Raw genomic sequence first — 22,504 nt, forward strand, 5'->3', positions numbered from 1 at the left:
CCCCTAGTCAGGCAACAGGTTCCCCTGCAGCCCCTTTGCCCAGGATGCCACAGGGGGTGTGTGCTTAAAACACATGTGTGTGTGAGACATCGCTGTGGCTCAGGACCTGGGTGTAAATCCGGTGTAAATCATTTCGCTGGTGCATTGGTGAGGCATTTCTGGGGTGTATTTAATGCCAGAGAGGTTGTTACACTGCCAGCGCTGTGCTCCGGTGCCAAACGATGCCCAGCTGGTCGCAGGGCTTTCCTGAGGATCTAGAAAGCACTTTTTGCAAGGCTGAAGCTGTTAAACATCTTTTAACTCCGGGTAAAGCAAAAGGGCATCTCCTGCACCTTTTCTGCAGGTCCCTCTTAGGGTTGTTCGTTCCACAGAGCATGTTGGCGGCAGTAGTGGTTTGGGCACGTTTTGTTCTCCTCGGTGCTTTCCCCCTGCCGTGGTCAGTGCTGGTTCTGCCCAAAGCTCTGCATTTGGGGTCTAGCAGCACTTTGTGACAGCGAGGAGAGGAGTTCTACGTTTCCCTGATGTTATGCACGGGGATGCTGTGCGTGGAGGAGGGAAGTGAGTCACCCAGGAGTACATGCCAAGTCATCAGCAGCACTGGGAATAGTCTCCAGTTTTACAATGGTGCCTGTTAGTTCCTTTACCAGTCTGTCTCTCTTGCTTTTTAAAGAGCTGAACATTTTCTTGGCATCTGCATCCCCGGGGAAAAAAAAAAAAAAAAGTTGTTTCCTCGTTCTAACAATGTGTTTGTAAACTCCTTCGTATCCAGAAGGACTCACATGAGTGTTCAGGGTCTGTGCAAATCTGCAGTGGCATATGCTGCTTTTTAATATTTATTTAAGTGGGGGTTCCCTCTCCTGGAGCCATGTGCTTATCAGTGGTGGGAGTTTGGGTTCTGTTTTGCCTGTTGCAGGGTGAGGATCGGTGATTACAGTTTAATGCAGTGATTAAAATTCTGCCCCATGTGTGGCTTGCTCTGCTCAGGTCCAGGCAGAGGTGAAGCAGCAAAGCTCTTCCCATACTACAAAATTTGTAGCTGACACTCATCAGTCTCAAAGCAGAAATGGGAAGGAGTGATGTGTTTTGATGCGTTTTCTCCCTTCCTTGTAGGATTTTACTCTGCTTATTGATTTTATCTGGAGGGCTCCTTCCTGATGCTGATTCCTACCTGACACAAGGCAGTTCCAGCTGTTTTTTTTTGGCCAGAACCTTGCAAACCTGGTTCTTTGGGAGCAGCCCTTGTTGCCATGCCATTCCTGTTGCTATGGCTTTGGTGTGTGTGTGTGTGCCAGCCTGGGATTGGTTACTGGTCTGGGCTGCTCCTTTGGGGACACACTCTTTAGTTGCAGGGATTTTTAAAAGGGTGATGTCCTTGTCCCTCCCTCACGTGCACACACCACAGGGCCCAGTCCAGCTCCAAGGAGCCACTGCCCAGCCTTTCCCTGGCAGTGAGGACTGCAGGGGGTGCCAGGGGAGTTCACACAGATCAGAGGTGAAAGGAGACCAGTTCACCTGTCCCTCCACACCTGTGGGCTTGGCTGTTGTCAGATAACACCATGTTGAGGTGTTCAAGGCCAGGCTGGACGGAGCTCTGAGCAACCCGGGCTGGTGGAAGGTGTCCCTGCCCATGGAGGGGGTGGAACTGGATGAGCTTCAAGGTCCCTCCCAACCCAAACCATTCTGGGATTCCATGATTTCTGGTGATTATTTCATGAATAATCCACAGGCTGTTGGTTGTTTTCCTGCAGCTGTGGGTTGATTGTGTTACACACGGCAATCAGAATCCCCTGTTCATTTAGAGCCAGGAATTCCCTGTACTCTTGTAAAAGCAGGATCACTTCCTCGCTCCTCTGAGCCTCCTCTCTGTCACTGTGCAGGGATTTTTGCCTTCAAGTGCTCCCGAGCAGAGGAGATCTTCAATCTGCTGCAGGACCTGATGCAGTGTAACAGCATCAACGTGGTGGAGGAGCCTGTTGTCATCACCAGGAACAGTCACCCCACGGAGCGGGAGCTGGCCCGGACCCCCCAGACCCCCAGCAGTAAGAGCCCTCTGTGTCTGGGGAGGAGCAGGGGGCACACAGAGATGGGGTGATGTCGGCAGAGCTCCCGTCAGACTGCCCTGTGCAGCCCAGGGATCTGTGCCACGTGCTGTCCCGTGTCTTCATGGCCACGTGTACCCCATGCAACACGTTTGTTTTAAGGCCCCGCTTGTTTCCTGGGTGGAATTTTGTTTCCGAGGAAACAGCAACAAAAAAACCCCTTCAAATAGTCAACTGAGTTGTCACCTCTCGGTTGGATTTCACTGGGCCACTGCTAGGTGGCCTTTCCTAAGCAGGACCTACAAGGGTCAGGTGGTTTCTCCATGAAACCAGCTCTGGAATAACTCAGATTGACTCAGTTCCTGTCTCCATGAGGAGTGACTCATGTTTAAACAAAGCCCTGCCCCCTGGGTTTGTGCTGGGTTCTTCCCTGGTGGGATCTCCCCCAGGCAGGCTGGTTCTGCCTTCCAGGGTGCAGCAAAGTGAAATAACTCTTATTTTGTACCAATCTAATGCTCCTCTGCCTTGATCCTCCCCCAGGTCTGGGGTACACTGTCCCAGGATTTCCCAATGGATTTCACAGCTTCCCTGCAGAAAGCCTGTCCTGCTCCTCAGCCCGGCACCCCTCGGTGAGCAGCCTGAGACACTCCTCCGTGGGGGAAGACTCAACTCATCCCCTCCTTGGGCCTGAGGAGCAGGTAAACCTGCCTGTCCTAAACTCTGTGGGTGCAAGCAGCTGGTTTTGCTCTGCAGGTCTGGGTTTCTCCCACTTCAAAGCTCGGGGGACCCTCACACCTTGTCATTCTGTTTTTCTCTTGACTTCATTTTGCTCTTGGAGGCTCCTGCTCTCTGACACTTCACTAGAACATCAGCCTGGCAAAGCCAACCGAGTTGTCCTAAATCCACTGGTATTTGGGTGGCAGTTACCTGTGAGCTGCCACACAGCCCCTAAACTGCTGTGCAAATGCACCCCAAATTCAGACCCTTTTTTATTTTCATTTTTGATGCTCAGCTGTGTGTTTTCAGTTGTAGAATGTAGGATTTTCCCCTGCAAAATCCAGCTTGTCTAAACCATCCCCCAGGAGGCCTGGGTAGATGTGAGGGCTGCAGGATCCCCGTGAGAGCCACTTGAGGAAATATTTTGCAAGTGGCTTTGCTTTTTGCTCTGTGCCACGTGCATTGAGTGTGACACAGACAGAATTCCAGAATCACTGGGGTTGGAAAAGACCTCCAAGACCGTCAAGTCCACCCTGTGCCCGGTCACCTCCTTGTCCCCCAGCCCAGAGCACTGAGTGCCACGTCCAGTCCTTCCTTGGACACCTCCAGGGATGGAGACTCCACCCTGGGCAGCCTCTTCTGATGCCTGAAAGCCCTTTCCAGGAAGAAATTCCTGCTGATGTCCAACCATGTGGACACATACAATGTGTGTCTGCAGGTGGACTCTTTTTTTGTCTCTCCTTCAGCCCACAAATCCTAAAACGGCTTTTCCGTTTTGCTTCCCAAAACCTTCTCGACTTACGAAATTCTTCCATCTCCTCCTGCTTCACCAGCCACTGATGAATTTTCCCTTCCTGGTGGTTTCTCAGCTGCTCACGGCTGCTTTGCTCTTGCCTCTGCTCTCTTCTCCTTTCACTGTCCCTCTGCTTCTCTCCTTGCAGTCCCACACCTACGTCAACACGGCCAGTGGGGAGCAGGAGCCGAGGGGCCGGCACTGTATGCACTCCCTGCCTGAAGCCCACCCTCCTTTCCCCCTTAGGAACCACAGCCGCTCCCTCGAAGACCGCAACCCCCAGGTCTTCCTGCAGCCGGGGGAGGTTAAATTCGTGCTGGGCCCTTCCTGCGGCCCCCGCCGGGCATGCCGGCACCCCCGGGAGTGCGGGGCGCCCCTCTGCCCCCCCAACAACAACAACAACGAGTGCCCGGGGGGGTGTCCCTCTCCCCAGTGCGTCTACGAGAACCTCAACGGGCCGGTGCCGGGCGGCAGCTCCGCGCTGTGCCGGGCCGGGCTGTGCCGGCGGGACGGCGGCTGCTGCTCCACCTCCTCCTCCTCCTCCTCCTCCTCCTCCCAGCGCCGCTCGGCGCTGCTGCACTACGAGAACCTGCCGGCTCTGCCGCCGGTGTGGGAGCTCCAGCCCGCCCGGCGGGACGAGGAGGCCGCGCCGTCCCCCGGCGGCTTCTCCGAGGAGGCCGGCGAGGAGGCCCCGCTGCAGAACCGCAGGGACCCGCGGCGCAGCGCCCTCCTGCCCCGGCCCCGGCCCCGCCGCCTGCCCGCCGTGTTCAGCTTCGAGCTGCCGCGGCCCCGCGCCGAGCCCCCCCGGCAGCTCAACTACATCCAGGTGGAGCTGGAGGCCGAGCCGGGCGAGGGGCACCGGGAGCAGCATCCCCGCGCCCCGCCGCCCGCCCCGCCCGCCGCCCGCCGCACCGGCTCGTACGCCGTCATCGACCTCAAGAAGACCGCGGCCATGTCCAGCCTGCAGCGGGCACTGCCCAGGGACGACGGGACCTCGCGGAAAACGCGGCACAACAGCACTGACCTGCCTCTCTGAGGGGGCTCCCCCCACGAGTGCCAGCCCCACGAGTGCCAGCCCCGCGTCGCGGCTCCGGCCCTGCCCCTCGGTGCCCTCCCTGCCCGCTGGGACTTCCATTCGCCACTGCCTTCTGCTTCCCTGCCTGCCCCTTCCCCCCGGGGGCACGGCAGGGCTCCTGCAGCTGCTGTTGAGGCTCGTCTGTCTGTCTTCTCTGTCTGTCTTCCCCTCCCTGTCTCCGTGTCGTTCATTTTTTGAAGCCTTGTTGGGATATTTGGCGACTCGGAAGGTTAAATTTCGGGCAGGAGGTGCCAGGAGTAACGCTGGCACTGTGTGGGCACAGACTCGTGTGGGTTAGGGCAGGGCAGGGCAGTGGCATGGGGGAGGCCTTCTCCCAAAAACGAGCTGCTTTAGGACCTCTGCTGCAAATCCAGCCTGTTCCCCGCGGATTTGACACCTCCAGAAGAGCTCTGCAGCCAGGCCCCTCCAAATTCGGGGTTTGCCTTGTGTTTTCCCTGGTCCCTGGTGATGAGGGAGCTCATGCCGTGGCCTTTCCACCCTCACCGCTAACCTGTTTTCTTGAAGCCTTTTATATTTCTGTCCTTTTCTCAGATTCAATTCAAATTGGGCAGCTGAAATTAAACGAGGAGGACAGAGAGCCATGGGCAGACACTGTGATCACAGAAACCTGATTTCCTAAATCCTAAAATTCCTTTTCCTGCTTTGAAAGAGGAGGGAAAGGCCACAACCATGAGAGAGACTTGAGGTTTGGTGTAGAAAACTTCACTTGTGCCATACCCCGGTGTGCTTTTTGAAGGGTTCTTTTTGGCAGCTGCTCAGAAGTGTTGTCGATTTATTTATTTGTTTACCTACTTGTTTATGAAATGCTCCTTTGCCTCCCAGTTAACTGCCAAACTGGTGCCAATATGAAGCGTGTGCTGGCTGTGGCTCGCTCCGGTCTGGGGGACAGGGCTCAGAAGAGGTTGGTGGCTTTGCTGAGCCACCAACTAGGGAAAAAAAAAAAAAGTTGGGGAAAATTGCAGCTGGGAATCAAAAGTGCATTAACTGGGCCTGGCTGTCACAGGGTGGGTGGGAAATGGTATGGGAGCCGTGGGAGTGGGAGTGGAGCCGCCGGGCAGCTGAGCTTGGAGTGGTATCAAAGTCGGTGCCTCCACCCACGTGCCTGGCTGGGCCTTGAGGAATCTCTGTTCAGTGTTGTGAGTGAATGTGCAGTTTGTTTCCTGCAGCTACGGGCTTGGAAGGGCTAAATTTCGGCTCTCGGGTAAATTTTGTGGCCTTTGATGTGGATCTTTGTCTTGGTACCGGGGCTGGGCTGAGCTGCCTCTGCGCGGGGTCTCTGCTCCTGTCCTGCTCCAGGATGTCCCACGAGCCCTCTCCGCGTGTCCTGCTGCAGCTCAGTCCCTCCCCGGGTTACTCTGTGCCTGTTTCAGTGGAGAGAAGTGCTCTGGGATGCTCTGGGGTCCCTCCTTCCTGCTGTCTGTATCCATCCTCCTCCTGGCTCGGGAGCTGGATGCAGTCTCAGCGAGGGTCCCGCTCCCTGCAGAGACGTTACCAGACCTCGTGTCCCCCCCTCGTCCTTGATGTTTTCTGGTGTTGACGTCCATGAAAAAGGAAAGACCCCGATCACCCCGTTCCAACCTGCTTCTGAGGGCCAGGAACTTGATTTCCAGATTTTGGAAGTTCAGCCTTTTTGGGTTTTGGTGCTGTAATGTCCTGTTGAGCCGTGACCCTGTTGGGAGCAAGGACGTGTGATCCAAGTCTGAGTGATGCCATGTTTGTGTCGCAGAACGTGGAGTTCTTGGCTTGCTGTTGCACTATAAATTCCAGGTGTGCCACATGCTTAAATTCACTGGTTTTCTTTTTATTTTTGGAAGTCCTTGTGCTTGTCTTCCATTCTTTTGTCCACCTTGACCCTTGTGTCACTTATAACTGAAAGGAAACCCAAGTAATATATTTTTATATGTATAACAAATTATTTGAAGGAAAAAACAAACCCCCAAGTAATGTATCCTCCTAAATCCAGCTTTCATTTAGGGAAGTGAGAGAAGAAATTGTTTATATCTATCTATATATATATATATAAAAGTTAACTGCGTTAAGCTTTAAATAAAGTATTTAAATAAAGAGTTTCTGAGCTGTCAGTGTCACCCTCTGGGACAGCACCAGCAGCTCCCTCTGGAGCCTCTGTATGAACCTGCCTTTCCACTACCTGAGCTGAGAAATGCAAAGTACTTATTCCCTTTTTCCCCAGAAAGGGAAGTGAGGATGAGATGAAATGAGGATTTCCATGGAGGAGGAGGTGAGTGCCCTTTCCCACTCCCACGAGGGGGTTTGCAGGTGGGTTGAATTCCAGGGATGGTGCTGGTGGGTGGCTGTTTGTGCCTTGGGTGGCAGCAGCTGAGGGCTGGGGCTGCTTTTGGGTGCTGCCTGTGGCCACCAGCCTGGCCACGTCTCCCCAGGGGTGGGATGAGGCTGGTGTGAGGGTCTGCACATCTGTGAGCAACCAGGATCAGGGAATTCTCCCTGGTGTTCCTCAGAAACATCGAGCTCCTGGCTGCAATCCCATGTCAGCGGTTCCCCATGAGCTTTGTGTTGGGAAATCTGGCTTGCATCGTTTGAACTGCTGATTTTCACGTCCTCCAGATTTAGGTTGTCCCACGTGGGCCTCCCTCTCCTCGTTGGCAAATCCAGTGCTCCCAGAGGACACTGAAAGCAGTGGTGATGGGGATTTGCTCCCACAGAGATGCTGTTCTCCAACACGTTTTCTCCCAGTTATACCAGAGATGCTGCACCTTTTAAGGAAGGGAGAAGAATTTCCTTGACCTTAAAGATGAGAAGGCATGGAGTTGATGTTGGATGCTCCCAGTGTGGAGCATCCTCTGCTCCGTGTCCCCTTGTGTCCTCCCCCTCCCCCTGGAGCTCGGCTCTGCTGGCTCAGCAGGCTCCGCTCCAGAGGTATCCCAAACTCCCCGGGAAGCTTTAGGAATGAAAAGCCAGTCATAGCTCATTATTTGCAGTGGGTTGTTGCACGTTTAAGCCATGGAAGTGTCGTGCAGGCAGCCAGGAAGGCAGTTGGATTTACGGCTTTCGGGGTGCACGTGTTCCCCTCCCAGTGATTCTCACACTTTTTTTGTTTTTGCTTTTCTGGAAAACTTCCCAAGAGCTGTGTCCGCATTAAGTGGCCAGGACTCTTTGAGAACTGCTTCATAGTCGGTTTTGCGGGTGGTGTGGCAGGCAGGGAGGGACGGGAGCCGTGTCCGGGCGCTGGGGCCGCGGTTCCCGGAGCACAGGTGGCACATTTGGGATTCTCCCGGCGCGGTGCCGCAGCTTCCTCTAGTGGCCACGGGGGAAACGGTTCCAGAGGAGAATCCAGGTTTGGGACGGAAGGTGAGGGGGGAACCCGAGTCCTCTCACCCCTTCGGGGGCTCCTTCCTTCACTCTAGGACTGAAGCTGAGGAATGGCTTGGGGAGCAGCCCTGGGCTGGGCAGGGAGAATTCGACTGCCCTAACCTTCTCGAGTGGTTCTTGATGAGGTTTGAGTTAATCAATCAGATTTCTTCCCTGGTGAATGCATAAATAGATCTTTTCCCCTTCCCTTTCCCAAGAACCTGCTGTAGGAATGGAGCTTCTCCCAGTGCTCTGTTGTCTCATCGTGGGAGGGTTTGGTTTTTTTTCTTTTAGCCCATTTTAAGTGCCTGCTTTTCCCCCAGGGAAGGAGGTTGGAGTAGCTGTGAGTGTACCTGCCTTACAGGGAGAGGGTGGCAAAGGAGAGGCTGGTTGTGAGGGTTAAAGGGTCGATATCTCTGCAAAGAGACCCAAATGTGTTCGTTATTTCTGAGGTACTGCTGGTTTTGTTAACTGAGCCCTGCTGTTCACTGGAGACACAAACCAAGCCAGGGGTGGTATTGCAGCTCCCTGTTCTCTCAGCCATTTTCTCCTGGAATCTTTCCGCTGTCCCTCTTTGTGACGCTGCTCAGCCCTCTTGGGTGGTGTCTCGCCTGTGAAAAATCATTAATGAGAGGTTGTTAATGAACCCATTGCCCAAATCCAGCTTCTGGGAGGGCTGCCCTCAGTCTTTCTGGGAAGTTTGTCTTTCCCCCAACCTTGGCTTGTTGAGAAATTCCACACACAGGCAGCAGAACAGGTTTAGGTTCCTGTTACTGAAGGTGAATTCATTAGGGAGAATTCTGAGAGCTTTGAAGTTGGCAATTACAGGCCAGGGAGTGGAAAAGGCTAATTGTAAAGAAGGGATCTAATTTGTTTTTCTTCCTAAGTGAATGTGATTTTCCAATTGAAAGGCCCAGATGCCTCAGTGTCACCTCAAACTCCTCCCAGCTTCCCTTGGAGACCCTTTTGGTTCTCATCCTCATGAAGTGGCTGATCCTCACCTGGTTTGGGAAGTCAAATGTCCAACCTAGAGCCCAACCATTTAGTTCAGGTGCTGTTCTCATGGTTGTGTAGGAAAAGAGGAGCCTTTATTTTAATGTGGATGGAAAGTGTTCACCTGTGTTCTGTAATCTCTGTTTTGGAAATAAAGCACCAAAACAAGCTCCTGCAGCGCTGGGTAAAGGATCCATGAGCTTGTGTGGGTTCATAAACACAGCTGCTTCAGGGACACCCATGCCATCGTGGGCAAAGCTTCCCCCACGGCTTTCTTCACGGAATCATGGAATCACAGAATGGTTTGGGCTGGAAAGGACCTTAAAGTTCATCCCAGTCCACCCCCTGCCATGGGCAGGGACACCTTCCACTAGCCCAGGTTGCTCCAAGCCCCGTCCAACCTGGCCTTGGACACTTCCAGGGATGGGGCAGCCACAGCTTCTCTGCCCAACCTGTGCCAGGGCCTGCCCACCCTCACAGGGGGAGATATCTTTCCAAAAATCTGATCTAACCCTACTGTCTTTCATTCCCCCTTGTCCTGTCATTCCAGTTCTGATGAAGAGTCCCTCTCCACCTTCCTTGCAGGCCCCTGACATCCTGCGTGGGTGGTGGTGGAGTCAGCCGTGGGATGCGAAGGGAGATGGGATTCCCTGGGCTGGAGCTGGGGGTGTGTGGGCTGGGTCATGGCCCCAACACAGGAGAGAAACTGAAAGCAAAGGAGGGGAAATGCCCAGGGCCTGGTCCTGAGGGAAGCCCTGCCTGGGAAGGAGCTGTTGGCCGAGTCCTGCTCCGTGGGGATGCTGGATCTGATGTTAGAAACTGCAAATCCATGATTCCTGTTAGACTCAACACCTCAGTGCTGCCCAACTTCGGGTCAAGAAGTGCCAGAAAGTGGGATGTGTGTGTGCTGGAGAGGGCACCTTATTCCTTTGCCTGGTGGCAGGGCCGAGCCCAGGGGGGGCTGTGCCGGGAACCGCCGGTCTATTGACGTTTTGATAACCACACTTTGCTTCCAGCCAGAATTTGCCTTTTATCCAATCTTAATAAGTTGATCTTTCTATCAATCCTGCTGGCAAACAAGATAATTGCTTTATTATAGTCTCAATATCCAGCAAAGGACACACACTCCCTGGTACTCCCGAGGGAATGAAATCTGTGCGGAGCGTTGACACGGGATGAGCAGCGATAGTGATGCTGGAGGATGGAGAGGGTGATTTCCCCACTGGGAAGAGCCAGGCTGCTTGTATTGGGGATGCAAGCAGGGCTGGACGAGCTCTGGAAAATATGTAGGCTGTAATTGAGAAGGTAAGGACCCATTTGCCAGAAAATATTTAGGTTATAACCAAAAATGCTTTGGTTTGTTTGCTAGAAAATATTTAGGTCATGACCCAACCCATTTTGATCCATTTCCTGGAAAATATTTGGGTTATAACTGAAAACATTTTGGTCTCTTTGGATGTTTGTTGGCAATCTGGGAAGTCTATGTTTGTGGTTCTCTCTTTTTTTCCACAGGAATAAAAGCAAACAAGGAATTTTCTGACTTTCTGGGCTGGTGTGAGGAGGCGGTGGGTGGGTTAAACCCCGGGGGCTTCCCCTGTGGGTGAGTTGCACCTTCCCACACAGGGAGGCACAAAACCTGCCTTCAGATGCAGGATGGGGAGGGAATCGGGTGCTCCACAAAATTATAAAATAAATGGACAAACACGTGATTTCTGTCCAGATAACGAACAGTGCGTGACATGGGAACCAGCTCCTCTCCTGGAGGAGGAGAGAGCGAAGGGCTGGGAGGCTGCTGAAGAGGAGAAGGCCTGAAGGCAGAGCAGCACCGGAGACCACCTGGGACAAAGCAGGAGAGGGATGCCGGTGTTCTCCAGCCCTTTTCTCCGTGTCCTGGGAAAGCCCGGCCGCCGGCAGCCGCCCGTCCATCGGGGCGGAAGGAGGGCAGACCAAAGCGTTTCCATCCCGCGCCGAGAGCCGCGAGCGCCTTTGTCCCCGGGGGAAAGGTTTGAACAGGTTTTGGCGAGCGCAGATATCGCCCAGCGGTGACGTCGGGTCCCTCCTCCCCGATAAGCTCCTGACCCCTTATCGGATGGCAGCACTTTGATCTCGCACCCCAGCGCCCCGCTGAGGGCACAGACTCCCCGCGAGCCTCGTGGCCCGCAGCACAAAGAAGCCCTTGAGGCCGGGGGTGCACGAGTGGTAATGGAAATTGGAGGTCAGCAGATAAGGGCAGGCGCTGCCTCCCGCTATAAAACCCGGCAGCCCGGGCGGCCCGGCCGCTGCCGTCGCCCCAGGGTGTGTGTGGACAGCTCGGCACCATGAAGTGGCTCGTCCTGGCCCTGGCGTGTCTCCAGCTCGCAGAGGGGTTGGTGAGGTGGGTGTCCCGCAGCAGGAGGAGCGGGAGAGGGCAGAGAACAGAGCCTGGCTGCAGCCCTGACCTGCAGGGCCACCTGCCCAGGTGTGGCTCTGGCATCGCCACTCTGCGGTCCCAGCCCAGGCTGCATCCCTCGCTGGAGGGCATCCCCGGGCACCCAGAGGGCTCCTGTTGTGGCAGGGTTTGAAGGAGACCAGAGAACTGAGCATTTGAAAACGCCCAAATCTTCTCTTGATTTCCTGCTGTGTTTTGTTGGGTTTTTTCCTCCCTCTGTGCAGAATCCAGCTGAAGAAAGGTGAGTCCATACGGGAGAAGATGAGGGCAGCTGGAGTGCTGGGTGACTACCTGAAGAAAATTAAGTATGATCCAGTTAAGAAATACGGCTTCAAAAAGGGCTACGTTGTGAAGGAGCCGATAACCAACCACCTGGATGTGAGTACCCCAGGCTCTCCTCTGGCTGCCTCTCTGCACACCACGTTCCCCTTTTCCTCCTTCCCAGCTGCTGGAGCGATCTGATCGCCCCAGAGCCTCCCAGAGCGAGAATCTGCTTTTCTGCCACTCTTCTAAGCTTCTGGTTTAGACTTCAGGGAAGCTTTTCCCCAGCCATGAAAACTGAGGCCTTTCTGTATGTAAAAAAAACACAGTAATTGTTTCATATTTCGTCTTTTGGGAGAACAAGCAGGGTGAGAGCTCAGTCTGCTCCTGCCTGGTTGGTTATTGGCAAGAGTGGGCCTGGCATTCCTCACCACCCTGCGAGGCGCTGGGATGCCAGGTGAGAGCCTGCTCTGTTCCTGACCCCTTGGCCAATGGAAGTGCCCCGTCTCTTCCCTGCAGTCCTCCTACTTCGGGGAGATCAACATCGGGACCCCCCCCCAAAAGTTCTTGGTGCTCTTCGACACCGGCTCCTCCAACCTTTGGGTGCCCTCCATCGACTGCAGGAGCCCAGCCTGCTGTGAGTACCCCTGGTGTGCCTGTAGTAGCAGCCAGCAGCAGCTGCCACCCTGGAGCACTGCACAGCCCAGTGGTGCCAGGGACAAGCAGTGCCAGACCAGGAGTGATCCCAGGATGCTGGTCTGGGATAGCTGCTCCCCGGTGCTGGTTGGTGCCTTCCCTGGGAAGCACAGAGCCCTCTGCCTGGCTAAAGAAGGTGGGCAAATCCCTGTGGCCACCCCAGGAAGCTCAGTGGTGGTGCCTGCCCTTCCGTAGCCGGGCAGAGGGAAGAGCAAAGCCAGGACCAGTGGAGCTGATGTTCTGCTCCCAGCAGAGCTCATCCCATGTCACTCTGCCAGTAGGAGAGCCATGGGATTTCACTGCCAATGGCTTTGCTGGGTGGCTGTTGTGGTTGTGATCCCTGGAGAGGCATCCAGGCAAAACTGGGATGCAAACCTGCCTGGGAGAGTCCCACAAGGCAGAGGAACAGCCTGTTCTGCCCTTCAGGACTCGCTCCCTGCCAGGGAAGCTGCTTTCCTGGGCCTTATCCCAGCAGAGTGACTGACAGTGAAATCCCACCTCAGCCAGATGAGCACATGCCCAGGATGTCCCCTCCTCTCTCTCCCAGTCAATCACGCCAAGTTCAAGCCCAGTGAGTCTGACACCTTCACCCCCAACGGCCAGACCTACACCGTGACCTACGGCAGCGGCTCCGTCACCGTCGTGCTGGGCTACGACACGCTCAGGGTGAGGGCACCCCGTCCTTGTCCTGCCGCCTGCTGTGTCCCAGCTGGGTGTCCCGATGGAAGGAGCCCCGGGGCAGCCTAAGGGCAGATTTTGTGTAGCCAAGACTTGGACAAACCGTGGGCAGAACGGATGCAAAGTGGTTATTGCCACCCTCAGTCACCCAGCTGGGCTTCGACTGTGTTTTAACCCAGTTCATGCTAATTTTCCCTGCTGCCTGGTGCTGTTCTCACCAGCTGTGACCCTGCAGTGCTCTTGGTCTTCCAGAGCATCATCCACCCCTCCCAAGGCTGCTCAGGTTTGCCGTGCTGACCTGGCCTCCCCTTCCCCTGCAGATCCGGAACATCACCGTCACAAACCAGGAGTTCGGGCTCAGCACGGAAGAGCCCACCCAGCCTTTCTACTTTGCCGATTTTGATGGGATCATGGGAATGGCCTACCCTGCCCTGGCAGTGGGAGGGATGCCCACAGCAGTGCAGCGAATGCTGCAGCAGGACCAGCTCGCTGAGCCCATCTTCAGCTTCTACTTCTCACGGTAAAAACCCGCCGGGACGCTCTGCACTGTGTCCCCTGCCTGTCCCCAGGAGGGTTCCTTGTGGGTTTATCCCTCTCTAGCCCACGTACATCACACTGATCTCTGCTGCTGTGTCTCTGATTTTGCAGCCAACCCACCTACCAGTACGGGGGAGAGCTGGTTCTGGGAGGAATCGACCCTCAGCTCTTCCACGGGGCCATTACGTGGGCACAGGTGACCCAGGAGCTCTACTGGCAGGTCACACTTGAAGAGTGAGTGGTGTTTGTGCCTCTGGGCATCCCCCCCTGGGCAGCTCACGGAAGGAGGGGGCACAGCTGTCCCCCAGATGCAGCTGCTCTTTGCAGCAGGCACAGGCTCCAGGCTGGATGCGTTTCAGGGCACCCCAGAGTGACAGATGCAGCCAAGACTCGTTTAGGTGCCAGCGGGTGCCTCAAGCGATGTCTTTCCCCCTGTTCTCCTCCCAGGGTTGCTATTGGGCAGTCAGTGACAGGCTACTGCAGCCAGGGCTGCCAGGCCATCGTGGACACGGGGACCTTCCTACTGACTGTGCCCCAGGAGTACATCGAGAGCATCCTGCAGGCCCTGGGTGCCCAGGAGACCAGCTATGGAGTGAGTGCAGGGATTCTGGGGGGTGTGGAGCAGCGGGAGCCTTGCATGGGAGTCAGAGCTGTGGGCTCAACCAGGTCCCACAAAACTTATGTGGCACCTACCCCTGGCATATGAGGGTATCTCTCCTCTCACTGGGGGTGCTGTCCCGCCCTAATCTGCTCTTCTCCCCCTCTCCACAGTATGCAGTGGACTGTGATGAGATCGAGAACATGCCTCCCATCACCTTCACAGTCAGCGGTGCTCAGCTCCCTCTCTACCCCTCCTCCTACGTCCTGAACGTGCGTATCAGCTGGGGGGCTTCTCCTGCAGAGTTCTGGGGGGCCAGGGGAGGACCTGGAGCTCCGTGACCAGCAGTGATGTCCTCCCTCCCTGCAGCCCAGCTGGAGGGTCCCATTGCTTCTTTGACTCCCTGTTGTTCCCCTCTTACAGACCAACGGCTACTGCACCCTTGGGATCGAGGTCACCTACCTGCCCTCCCAGGACAGGCAGCCACTCTGGATCCTGGGTGACGTCTTCCTCAAGGAATATTACACCATCTTCGACATGGCCTACAACCGCGTCGGCTTCGCCCGCTCGGCGTAGGGCAGTGGGGCAGCACCGCCAGCCCCTCTCCTGGCCCAGCACTGCCGGAGTGCCACGGCATTCCCAGGGACCTCCATGTTCCTTTACTTGCCCACATGACTCCCCATCCCTCGGGATTCCCGTGTGAGTGTGTCCTCACAGTGTCTCCTGTAACCAATAAACCACAACATCCCAAATCACCTCCCACCTCCCGGGTTTGTTGAGCGATGGCTGAGCACAGACCGATGGGTTACGGGTCTCAGGCTCCCTTTCTCCAGCAAGGTAAGTGCCGTGACAAACTCCAGGGCTGAGGATAAAGCCACAGGGCTGGTCAATCCCCACCTCCAACCCTCATCCTGGGCACCGGCAAAACTCATGTGAGGCCCCTGACCTTCCTTGCAGCTGGAAAAGGTTTACCAAAGTCCTGTGGTTAAGTCAAAGTTGGAATGTGAGGTGAGTCATGACACCCAAATGACCCCTAAACCCTGAAGCAGGGCTGTTCAATCAGGTAAAACACCAGAATTGTGGTGTGGCCGAAGGGGACGGGAAACACCTTGGGCGGGGTAGGTTGGGTAACCCTGCTCTTTCCTGGGATCCAGACTCGTTTCTTAGAAGCTCTTTCTGGTTATCAGATGCATTCACAGCTCTGTCATTTCACGGTGGGGAAGGACACAAACTGCTCTGTGCTTTGTGTCAAAATATTGACACAGGCTGAGCACAGGGAGACGAGATTAAGTGGGCGCGGACAGCAGGGAAGGGCTTTCCTCCTCCCCTTGGACTGGGGGGTTTCTGGTGGAAATGGGGTAGTGGCAGGAGGGGACAGGTGAAGGCTGATGGTGTCCCTGCTGATCTTTGCTCTCTTCCCTTTGCTCCCTGCAGGATCTGTCCAAGCCAAGGCAGATCCATCAGGGTGCGATGGAGGAGGAAGGGGTGCTGAGGGGTTTCCTGAGCTGCTGCAGGCTCCAAACATCATTCCATAACCAGTAACTTGGATGGGAATGGGGGCCCCTGTCAGCAGGGACCGGGAGCTCTGCAGGCACCTGCAGCAGGGGACAGCAGGGCTGCTCCTGCCCATCCCCAGAACACCAGCGGCAGGAATTTCCATCTGCTCTAAAGGGTGTGCTTTGCCTTTGTTTTCTGGAAAGATCGAGCTGGTGCTGAGGGCAAGAGAGAAGACTTTAACTTGTTAATAACCACAGGATTTTGCATTTTATCAGATGCCACTTATTTGGTCTCAGAGGCACTGGCCAATCCCTCGGTGCCCCAGCAGCCTGGCGAGGAGGGCAATCAGGGCGGCTGCGGTGATTAACACCCCGCGGGCGTTGGTGGAGGGTGGGAGCGGCGATAGGGAAAGGGGTGTCTGGAGCAGGAGCTGGGCACGGCTCTGGCTAAATACTCCCTGCCTGGCACAGGAGCTGCCACGGAGCCACCGGCACCAGGGACCATGTGGGGACTGATGCTGGCCCTGCTCTGCCTCCCACTCGGGGAGGGGATGCTGAGGTGGGTCCTGGGGAGGGTGCAGGGTCTCAGCACGGGGGGGACCACAAAGGGATGGGGCCACTCGGCATCTCTGCCTCCTACATCCCCCAGGATCCCCCTGAGGAGAGGCAGGTCCATCCGGGAGGTGATGAGAGAGAAGGGGCTGCCGGAGGGTTTCCTGAGCAACCTCAGAGGGGACCCGGGGAGGAAATACCTGCTCAGTGGGGCTGTGGCTTATGAACCTCTCATGAACTACCTGGATGTAAGTGCTAAAGCTTCTCCTGCCTCCTCTGAGCCACCCTTGGGTTTGGGGATGCCCTCCTGCTTTCCTGGCTGGCAGGGGGAAGCTCTGCAGTGGGGACTTGGCTCTCTCCCCCCTCACCAGCCGAGGGTTGGGCAGGGGTTTTACTGGGGTTTAGCCTGGCTCCAAGGGCTGGCTGATGCTGGGAGAGGAGGGCAGGGGGGCACAGGGCTGAAAACTCATTGAAAAAAACCAGGCAGAAACAGAAATCCACTCACACTCCTGTTCACAGACCTTCTACTTCGGGGAGGTCGGCATCGGGACCCCTCCCCAAAATTTCCTGGTGATCTTCGACACCGGCTCTTCCAACCTGTGGGTGCCCTCCACCTACTGCCGGAGTCCAGCCTGTGGTGAGCACCCCTGGGGGACACAGCCGTGGTGAGGGGGCTGGGACCCCCCCATCGGTGCTCTCTGGAGCTGTGACAGGGAAAGCAGCGAGAGCTGCTGGGGTTTGGTGTCTGCTCCGCTCGGTGACACGGGCAGGGCTGGGTTTGGATGGTCCCTTCCCTGCAAAGCCTCGTGCTGGGCCCCCAGTGGGGACAGGGGTGCTGAGCTGAGGGCAGGATGTGATCTGGGTGCTTTGACCTTCTCTCTGTGCAGAGGATCACAGCAGGTTCAACCACAGCCTGTCGTCCACCTTCCTGGGCATCGACATGACCTACACCCTGAGATACGGGTTTGGGGACCTGTCGGTGGTGCTGGGATATGACACGGTGACAGTAAGTGACTCCTGACGTGTTGGTGTGTGGCTGCAGAGGGGTAAGAGGTGCCTGTGCTTACAATCAGTCCAATTTGCTTAAAAAGTTGGGGAGTAGCTGAAAGTACCTTCTCATTCTGGGATTAGTGCCTGATTAGTTTAAGGTGTGTCAGCATGAGTTTACTCCAAGACTGGGATCTGCAAACAAACTCATTCCGAGTCCTCTTGGCTTTCCAGCCCTGGTCTGGGATAAGGGATATCTTTGGCCATAAGAATTTGCTTTATATATGTCTGAGCTTTGTCCTCACAGGACAGGAGAAATGTTCTGTGTGAGACTTGCAAGTGGTGAAAATGTGATTTTAAACTAATTTAAGAGGCAAAACCATTTTGTGACTATTTTTATGAAATAATGACTGATGGGACGAAGACTGTGAGTCAGGCTGCTCCTGACCCCATGGGTGATGGGGATGAGCTCAGCATCTCCCAGTGCAGATTTGCCTTTGTGACCAAACTTCCCTCTCCCTCTAGATCCAGAACATCGTCATCAGGAACCAGGAGTTTGGCCTGAGCCTGTATGAGCCCAGCAGACCCTTTTACTACCTGGATTTTGATGGGATTTTGGGCATGGCTTACCCAGGCGTTGCCATCAGTGGTTTCAGCACGCTGATGCAGAACATGCTGCAGCAGAACCAGCTCAACGAACCCATCTTCAGCTTCTACTTCTCCCGGTGAGACCTCTGGCAGTGGGTCCCTCTCCCACAGGCACAGTGTGGGTCCAGCCTTTCCTCCACCCTCACCCTCTCCCCATTCACCTCCATGTTCCAGTGCTTTCTGTGGAGCATCCCGCCTGATTTTGGGTCTCTTTTTGTGTCTTTCCAGCAACCCAACATATAGTTACGGTGGGGAAGTCATCCTCGGGGGGGTTGACCCCCAGCTGTACTCAGGGGAGGTTATATGGGCTCCTGTGGTCCAGGAATTGTACTGGAAGATCAGCATTGAGGAGTAAGTGCTGCACCACAGCTCGGAGCAGGTCCCGGAGCGGGGGAACCTCTTCTGACGCCTTTCCTGCTGGTTCTCCAGGTTCTCCGTTGGGCTGTCAGTCACCAGCTGGTGCAGCCAAGGCTGTCATGGCATTGTGGACACTGGGACATTCCTGCTGACCATCCCAGGGCAGTTCATGCCAGGCCTGCTGCAGGCGCTGGGCGCGGAGGAGAGCGACTACGGGGTAGGTGGGCAGGAGGCACCGGGTGATGCCGTGGGATGAGGACACACCTGGCTGGTGATGCTGAGCTGTGGGAGCGAAACATCCCACCTGGACCAGCCCTGCAGTGCTGTGAAACAGAAATAATCCTTCCAAACGTGATAAGTGTGGGTCAGCACAACCCTGGCACCAGCAGAGCTGTGCTGACCCTTAAGGATCGTGGCCACTGGAATAAAGCCAGTGCCAGCCTGAGGGTCCTGACCCCTCTGCCCCTCTTTGCCTCTCTTTGCAGTTCCTCGTTGACTGCAGCAGCGTCCCAGACATGCCCACCCTCTACTTTGCCATCAGTGGGGTCTGGCTGTCGCTGCCTCCCACTGTCTATGTCCTAGAGGTAGGTGGGATTTTACCCTTCCCGACAGGGCAGTTCTGCTCAGGAGAAAATCTGAGTTTCTTCTCAGGCACAGAGGCCTCCAGCACCTGATTCCACGGTGTTTTTGCTGCCTGTCTGTGATCCTGTTCCCAGCCACAGCAGCTGGGAAGGCACGAGCAGCTCCTCACTGGAGCTGAAATTTGCTCTTTTTCCCCCCCACAGAACGATGGCATCTGCACCGTGGGGGTCGAGAGCACTTATGTGCCCTCTGACAGTGGGCAGCCCCTCTGGATCCTCGGCAACCTCTTCCTCAGGCAGTATTACTCCATCTTTGACATGGCCAACAACAGAGTTGGCTTTGCCCTGGCAACTTAGGGATGCTGAGCATCACCCATGGCAGAATTTGTCCCTGGAGCACCTTCTCCCCCTTTGGATCTGTGCAGGGTCATGAGTAGTGAATAAAGGGCTGCAAATCCAACTGCCTCATGTCTCCTCAGGCTGCAGCTGAGCAGGGTCTGGCACAGCGTTTCTTGATGGAACAACAAAATCTGAGCTCATACTTGAGGTTTTCAGGCTCTTCCCGGGCTTTCAGATGTTCATGGAGCCTTTGGATTGCAGCAATGACAAAGTTGGGGTGTTTTTTAATGGAACCTGTATCCCTGCTGGGGCTGGCTGGGAAAACTGGGATGAGTGGGAGAATTTCAGGCTGCACCATCTGCTCAGCTCGAGGACTCCAGGGCTGAGCTGGTGTGGTGGCTGGAGGCTTCGGGAACCAGTCTGGAGCAGGACGTGCAGAACAAGGAGCTGCGTGTGAAACAGCTCCGGGTTCCTTCAGTTTGGGGGAATTGCCCACACGTATTTGCAAATAAATTAGGGATTAAAAAGCGTCATGCAAGGACGCTCATGACCCTTGTGCGAGGGGCCGCACAGTCCCGGTGCAGGGAGCGACACGACCCCGGTGCGAGGGGCTGTGTGATCCCCGTGCCAGGGGATGCACGACACTCGTGCAAGGAGCTGCACAGCCCTGCCGTCACCCCCCACCCCAACACCCCGCTCCTGACCCTCTGCGGGGGTGGAAAACTCCGTTTTGGGGGAGAAAAAAAAAAACCACAAAACATTCCTGGGGGGGAAATCACCAAGCCCGAGCTGCCGCGACGACCCGGGCAGGGACTACAAGTCCCGGCAGGCGCGGCCCCGGTGCGAACTGCAGCTCCCGGCGTGCCCGGGGCCGGCCGAGCGAGCGAGGGCAGCGGGGCGGGCGGAACGGGCCGCGCCGGGCCGGGCGGGCGCTGCTGCCCTCCCTCGGCACGGGGCCGGGCCGGGCCGGGCTGGGCTGAGCTCAACCGGGCCGAGCGCAGCCTGACTGAGCCGGGCTGAGCCGAACCGAGCTGAGCCGGGCCGAGCGGAGCCGAACCGAGCTGAGCCAAGCTGAGCCGGGCCGAACCGAGCTGAGCCGAGCAGAGCTGAGCTGAGCCGAGGAGCCGAACCGAGCTGAGCCGAGCCGAGCCGAACCGAACCGACCCGTGCTGAGCGCAGCTGAGCCACTTCGTTGCCTTCCCCCCCCGGTGAGTGCAGGGGTGCGGGGTCCCGGGTGGACCCGGGGAGGGGATCCCTCGGCTCGGAGCCCACTTTGGTGCGGGGGTTATGGGGGTGTTGGGGTGCCCCCCTTCCCCCCTCTCCCCGCCGCTCCTGCCCCATCCCGGCGCGCTTTGAACTCGTAGTTTCTTTTTTTTTTTATTCCTATTTCACGGTAAATAATAACGCCCCCCCCGCGCTCCCCTCGCCCCCGGCAGCGGCCCCCGCGCACGGGAGGCTCCAGCCCGGCTGGGGCCGTGGCTGCTCCCGGCGCTGCCGGGGGGGGTTCGGGGGTCTCCGGCAGCTTGGCCGGGTGCCCCCTCCGACAAAACGAGGGTCTTGGGGGCTGCGAGACCACCGGCAGCCCGAGGGGACCTGCCCAGGTCGCCTTTCCCGGAGGGACTCCCCCGCACCCGCGTGGGGAAACTGAGGCACGGATGCTCCAGGGCACCTGGGGTTCGCTCGGGGGGAGCCGTGTATCCCCCCGAGACAGGGCGCAAATATCCCCCCGGTTTGGGGGACAGAGAGTGGGATCCCCCCTGTGAGTCCAACCCCCCCCCCCCCCCAGCCCTGCTGCTTTTGGGGTCTGCAAAGGCTGGGAGGAGTTGGGGTACCCCGTGTCACGCGGCTTTTAGGGGGTGTCCCAGAGGACACCCTCCCCTCCTGGGGAGTTTAGGGGGCATAGGAGGGGCTGCCCTGAACCTACGGCCGCCGATTAATTGATATTCATGAATTAATTGCGAGGCAGGAAGGATTACGCCAGCCCCCGTGTCCTCCAGAGCTTCAGCGAGTCAGATGATGGGGAAATTTCCTTAAAAAAAAAAAAGAAAACAAACACCAAAACACAAACAGAACAACAGAGAAAATCTGGTGGTTATTGTGCTCTTCTAAGATAAATAAATAAGCCGGTGCGAGTCCGGGGAAAGCAGGGCCCGTTTCCAGGAATCCCGGCGCTCCTGCGCGTTCCCGGCCCTTGGGGCACGGGGGAGTTTGTGTTTTTTATATAACAGACAGTCCGGCAGCAGCGGAGAGGGGGATCGAGGGGGTATTTTTTTCTCTCCCCCCCTCCTCTGTACTTCCCTGCCATGTTTGCTCGGCTTCATGCACGGCTGCCCCGGCCGGGGCAGGGAACGGGGCTGGTTTCTCCCGGCTGCGGGTGCCGAGCCTGCCCTCACCTGCTGCCGGGGGATCCGGCAGGGAGAGCCGTGCTGGGACCGGCGGGAATTGGGGATTGGGCGGCCCGGAGTTGGGAAACCGCCGGGTTTGGGCTCTGGGGGTGGGTGGGTGTGGTGGCGGGTCGCACCAGCACGTGCTGACCCCGGCGGAGGGGAGCCGGGTGTTTTCCGAGGGATGCTGGGTTTGCTTCCTGAGGGATTCTGGGTTTGCTTCCCGAGGGATGCTGGCCGTGCGTGTTTTCCATGGGATGCCGGCCTGGCCGGCCGCCCTTATCAGTAGGAAACCGCTCCGGGGTGGAGCTGGAGCTGGCTGCGGCGGGGCGATCCAGCATCCGGGTGTTTGGGATGGAGTTGTGATTCCAGCCAGCTCTTTTATTGCTTTTTCCACGCTCCACGGCGCCGAGTTTAGGGCACGTGTGTTCCTGGTCCCCCCCTGCCCCGGCACCGCCCGTGCCGTGACGAGGGTGCCCCGGTCGCTGGTTTTTTGGAGGTGCCGTGGGGAACGGGAAGAGCCCCGTGGGACAATGTGATGAATCATCGGAGCAGAGGGGACATTCCCAGGGCCGAGAGTGGGGTGGCCAGATCAGCACAACCCCACGGGGATAAAACCATCCCTGCAGGGAAACAGGGCTGGGGAGGCCATGCCGGGGGAGTCCCCCCAAGTGCTGAGGGTAGAAACCCCCTTTGGCTCCTCGTGGCTCTTCCCACAACGTGGGGTGTGGGAAGGGGGAGCTGGGGGCTCGATATCCTGGTGGCACAGCAGGGACCTCATCCCTGGAGTGCTGTTTGTCCTTCCCTGGGGTGCAGACAGCTGGTGGGGAAGGATGGAGCTGGCACATTCCTGTCACCTCTGCACTCTGTCCTTGGGGAGAGCTGGAGGTTGTGGGGTGGTTTTTGGGGGCACCTCGAGCTGCACTTGCCCAAAAGGAACCGTTTCCTAACTCCCCTGCACGGGGTTATCCCTGTTCCCACACAAAGAGGAACTGGA

The 22,504-nt window shown here is 56.8% G+C and overlaps 3 protein-coding genes across 6 annotated transcripts in view; all 3 read left to right on the top strand.

Annotated features, from left to right (window-relative positions):
• The window catches only part of FRS3 (fibroblast growth factor receptor substrate 3), an 8,856-nt gene extending 2,145 nt beyond the window's left edge, over positions 1-6,711 (top strand). Inside the window, exons 4-7 of one of the 2 annotated variants that reach the window (XM_027908001.1) lie at positions 1,878-2,039; positions 2,580-2,737; positions 3,698-4,068; positions 4,102-6,711. In XM_027908001.1, coding sequence (XP_027763802.1) covers positions 1,878-2,039; positions 2,580-2,737; positions 3,698-4,068; positions 4,102-4,585 — 1,175 coding nt within the window. In that variant the 3' untranslated portion in view covers positions 4,586-6,711. Of the gene's footprint in view, positions 1-1,877; positions 2,040-2,579; positions 2,738-3,697 lie in introns of both variants that reach the window. The other variant, XM_027908000.1, reaches the window with a different exon arrangement.
• Positions 6,712-11,095: 4,384 nt separating this feature from the next.
• On the top strand, positions 11,096-14,878 carry LOC114070527 (gastricsin-like). Of its 2 annotated transcripts, XM_027907993.1 has the most exons (9): positions 11,097-11,339; positions 11,618-11,771; positions 12,174-12,291; positions 12,898-13,016; positions 13,349-13,548; positions 13,677-13,799; positions 14,013-14,157; positions 14,337-14,435; positions 14,587-14,873. In XM_027907993.1, the coding sequence occupies exons 1-9, from the start codon at positions 11,284-11,286 to the stop codon at positions 14,737-14,739; spliced, it is 1,167 nt and encodes a 388-aa protein (XP_027763794.1). In that variant the 5' UTR covers positions 11,097-11,283; the 3' UTR covers positions 14,740-14,873. The 2 variants fall into 2 exon arrangements, with proteins under 2 accessions (XP_027763795.1, XP_027763794.1); XM_027907994.1 differs by lacking the exon at positions 14,337-14,435 and having other exon boundaries at positions 11,096-11,339; positions 14,587-14,878.
• Positions 14,879-15,020: 142 nt separating this feature from the next.
• LOC114070528 (gastricsin-like) lies at positions 15,021-19,173 on the top strand. 2 transcript variants are annotated; one of them, XM_027907995.1, is made up of 10 exons: positions 15,021-15,835; positions 16,131-16,218; positions 16,309-16,459; positions 16,731-16,848; positions 17,099-17,217; positions 17,724-17,923; positions 18,075-18,197; positions 18,276-18,420; positions 18,689-18,787; positions 18,989-19,173. In XM_027907995.1, the coding sequence occupies exons 2-10, from the start codon at positions 16,163-16,165 to the stop codon at positions 19,139-19,141; spliced, it is 1,164 nt and encodes a 387-aa protein (XP_027763796.1). In that variant the 5' UTR covers positions 15,021-15,835; positions 16,131-16,162; the 3' UTR covers positions 19,142-19,173. The 2 variants fall into 2 exon arrangements, with proteins under 2 accessions (XP_027763796.1, XP_027763797.1); XM_027907996.1 differs by lacking the exon at positions 15,021-15,835 and having other exon boundaries at positions 16,042-16,218.
• Positions 19,174-22,504: the final 3,331 nt, after the last annotated feature.

This window comes from Empidonax traillii, unplaced genomic scaffold, assembly GCF_003031625.1.
Source record: "Empidonax traillii isolate 1590-97213 ecotype Southwest subspecies unplaced genomic scaffold, ASM303162v1 scaffold1592:size87286, whole genome shotgun sequence".
In the NCBI taxonomy this organism is placed as follows: Eukaryota; Metazoa; Chordata; class Aves; order Passeriformes; family Tyrannidae; genus Empidonax; species Empidonax traillii.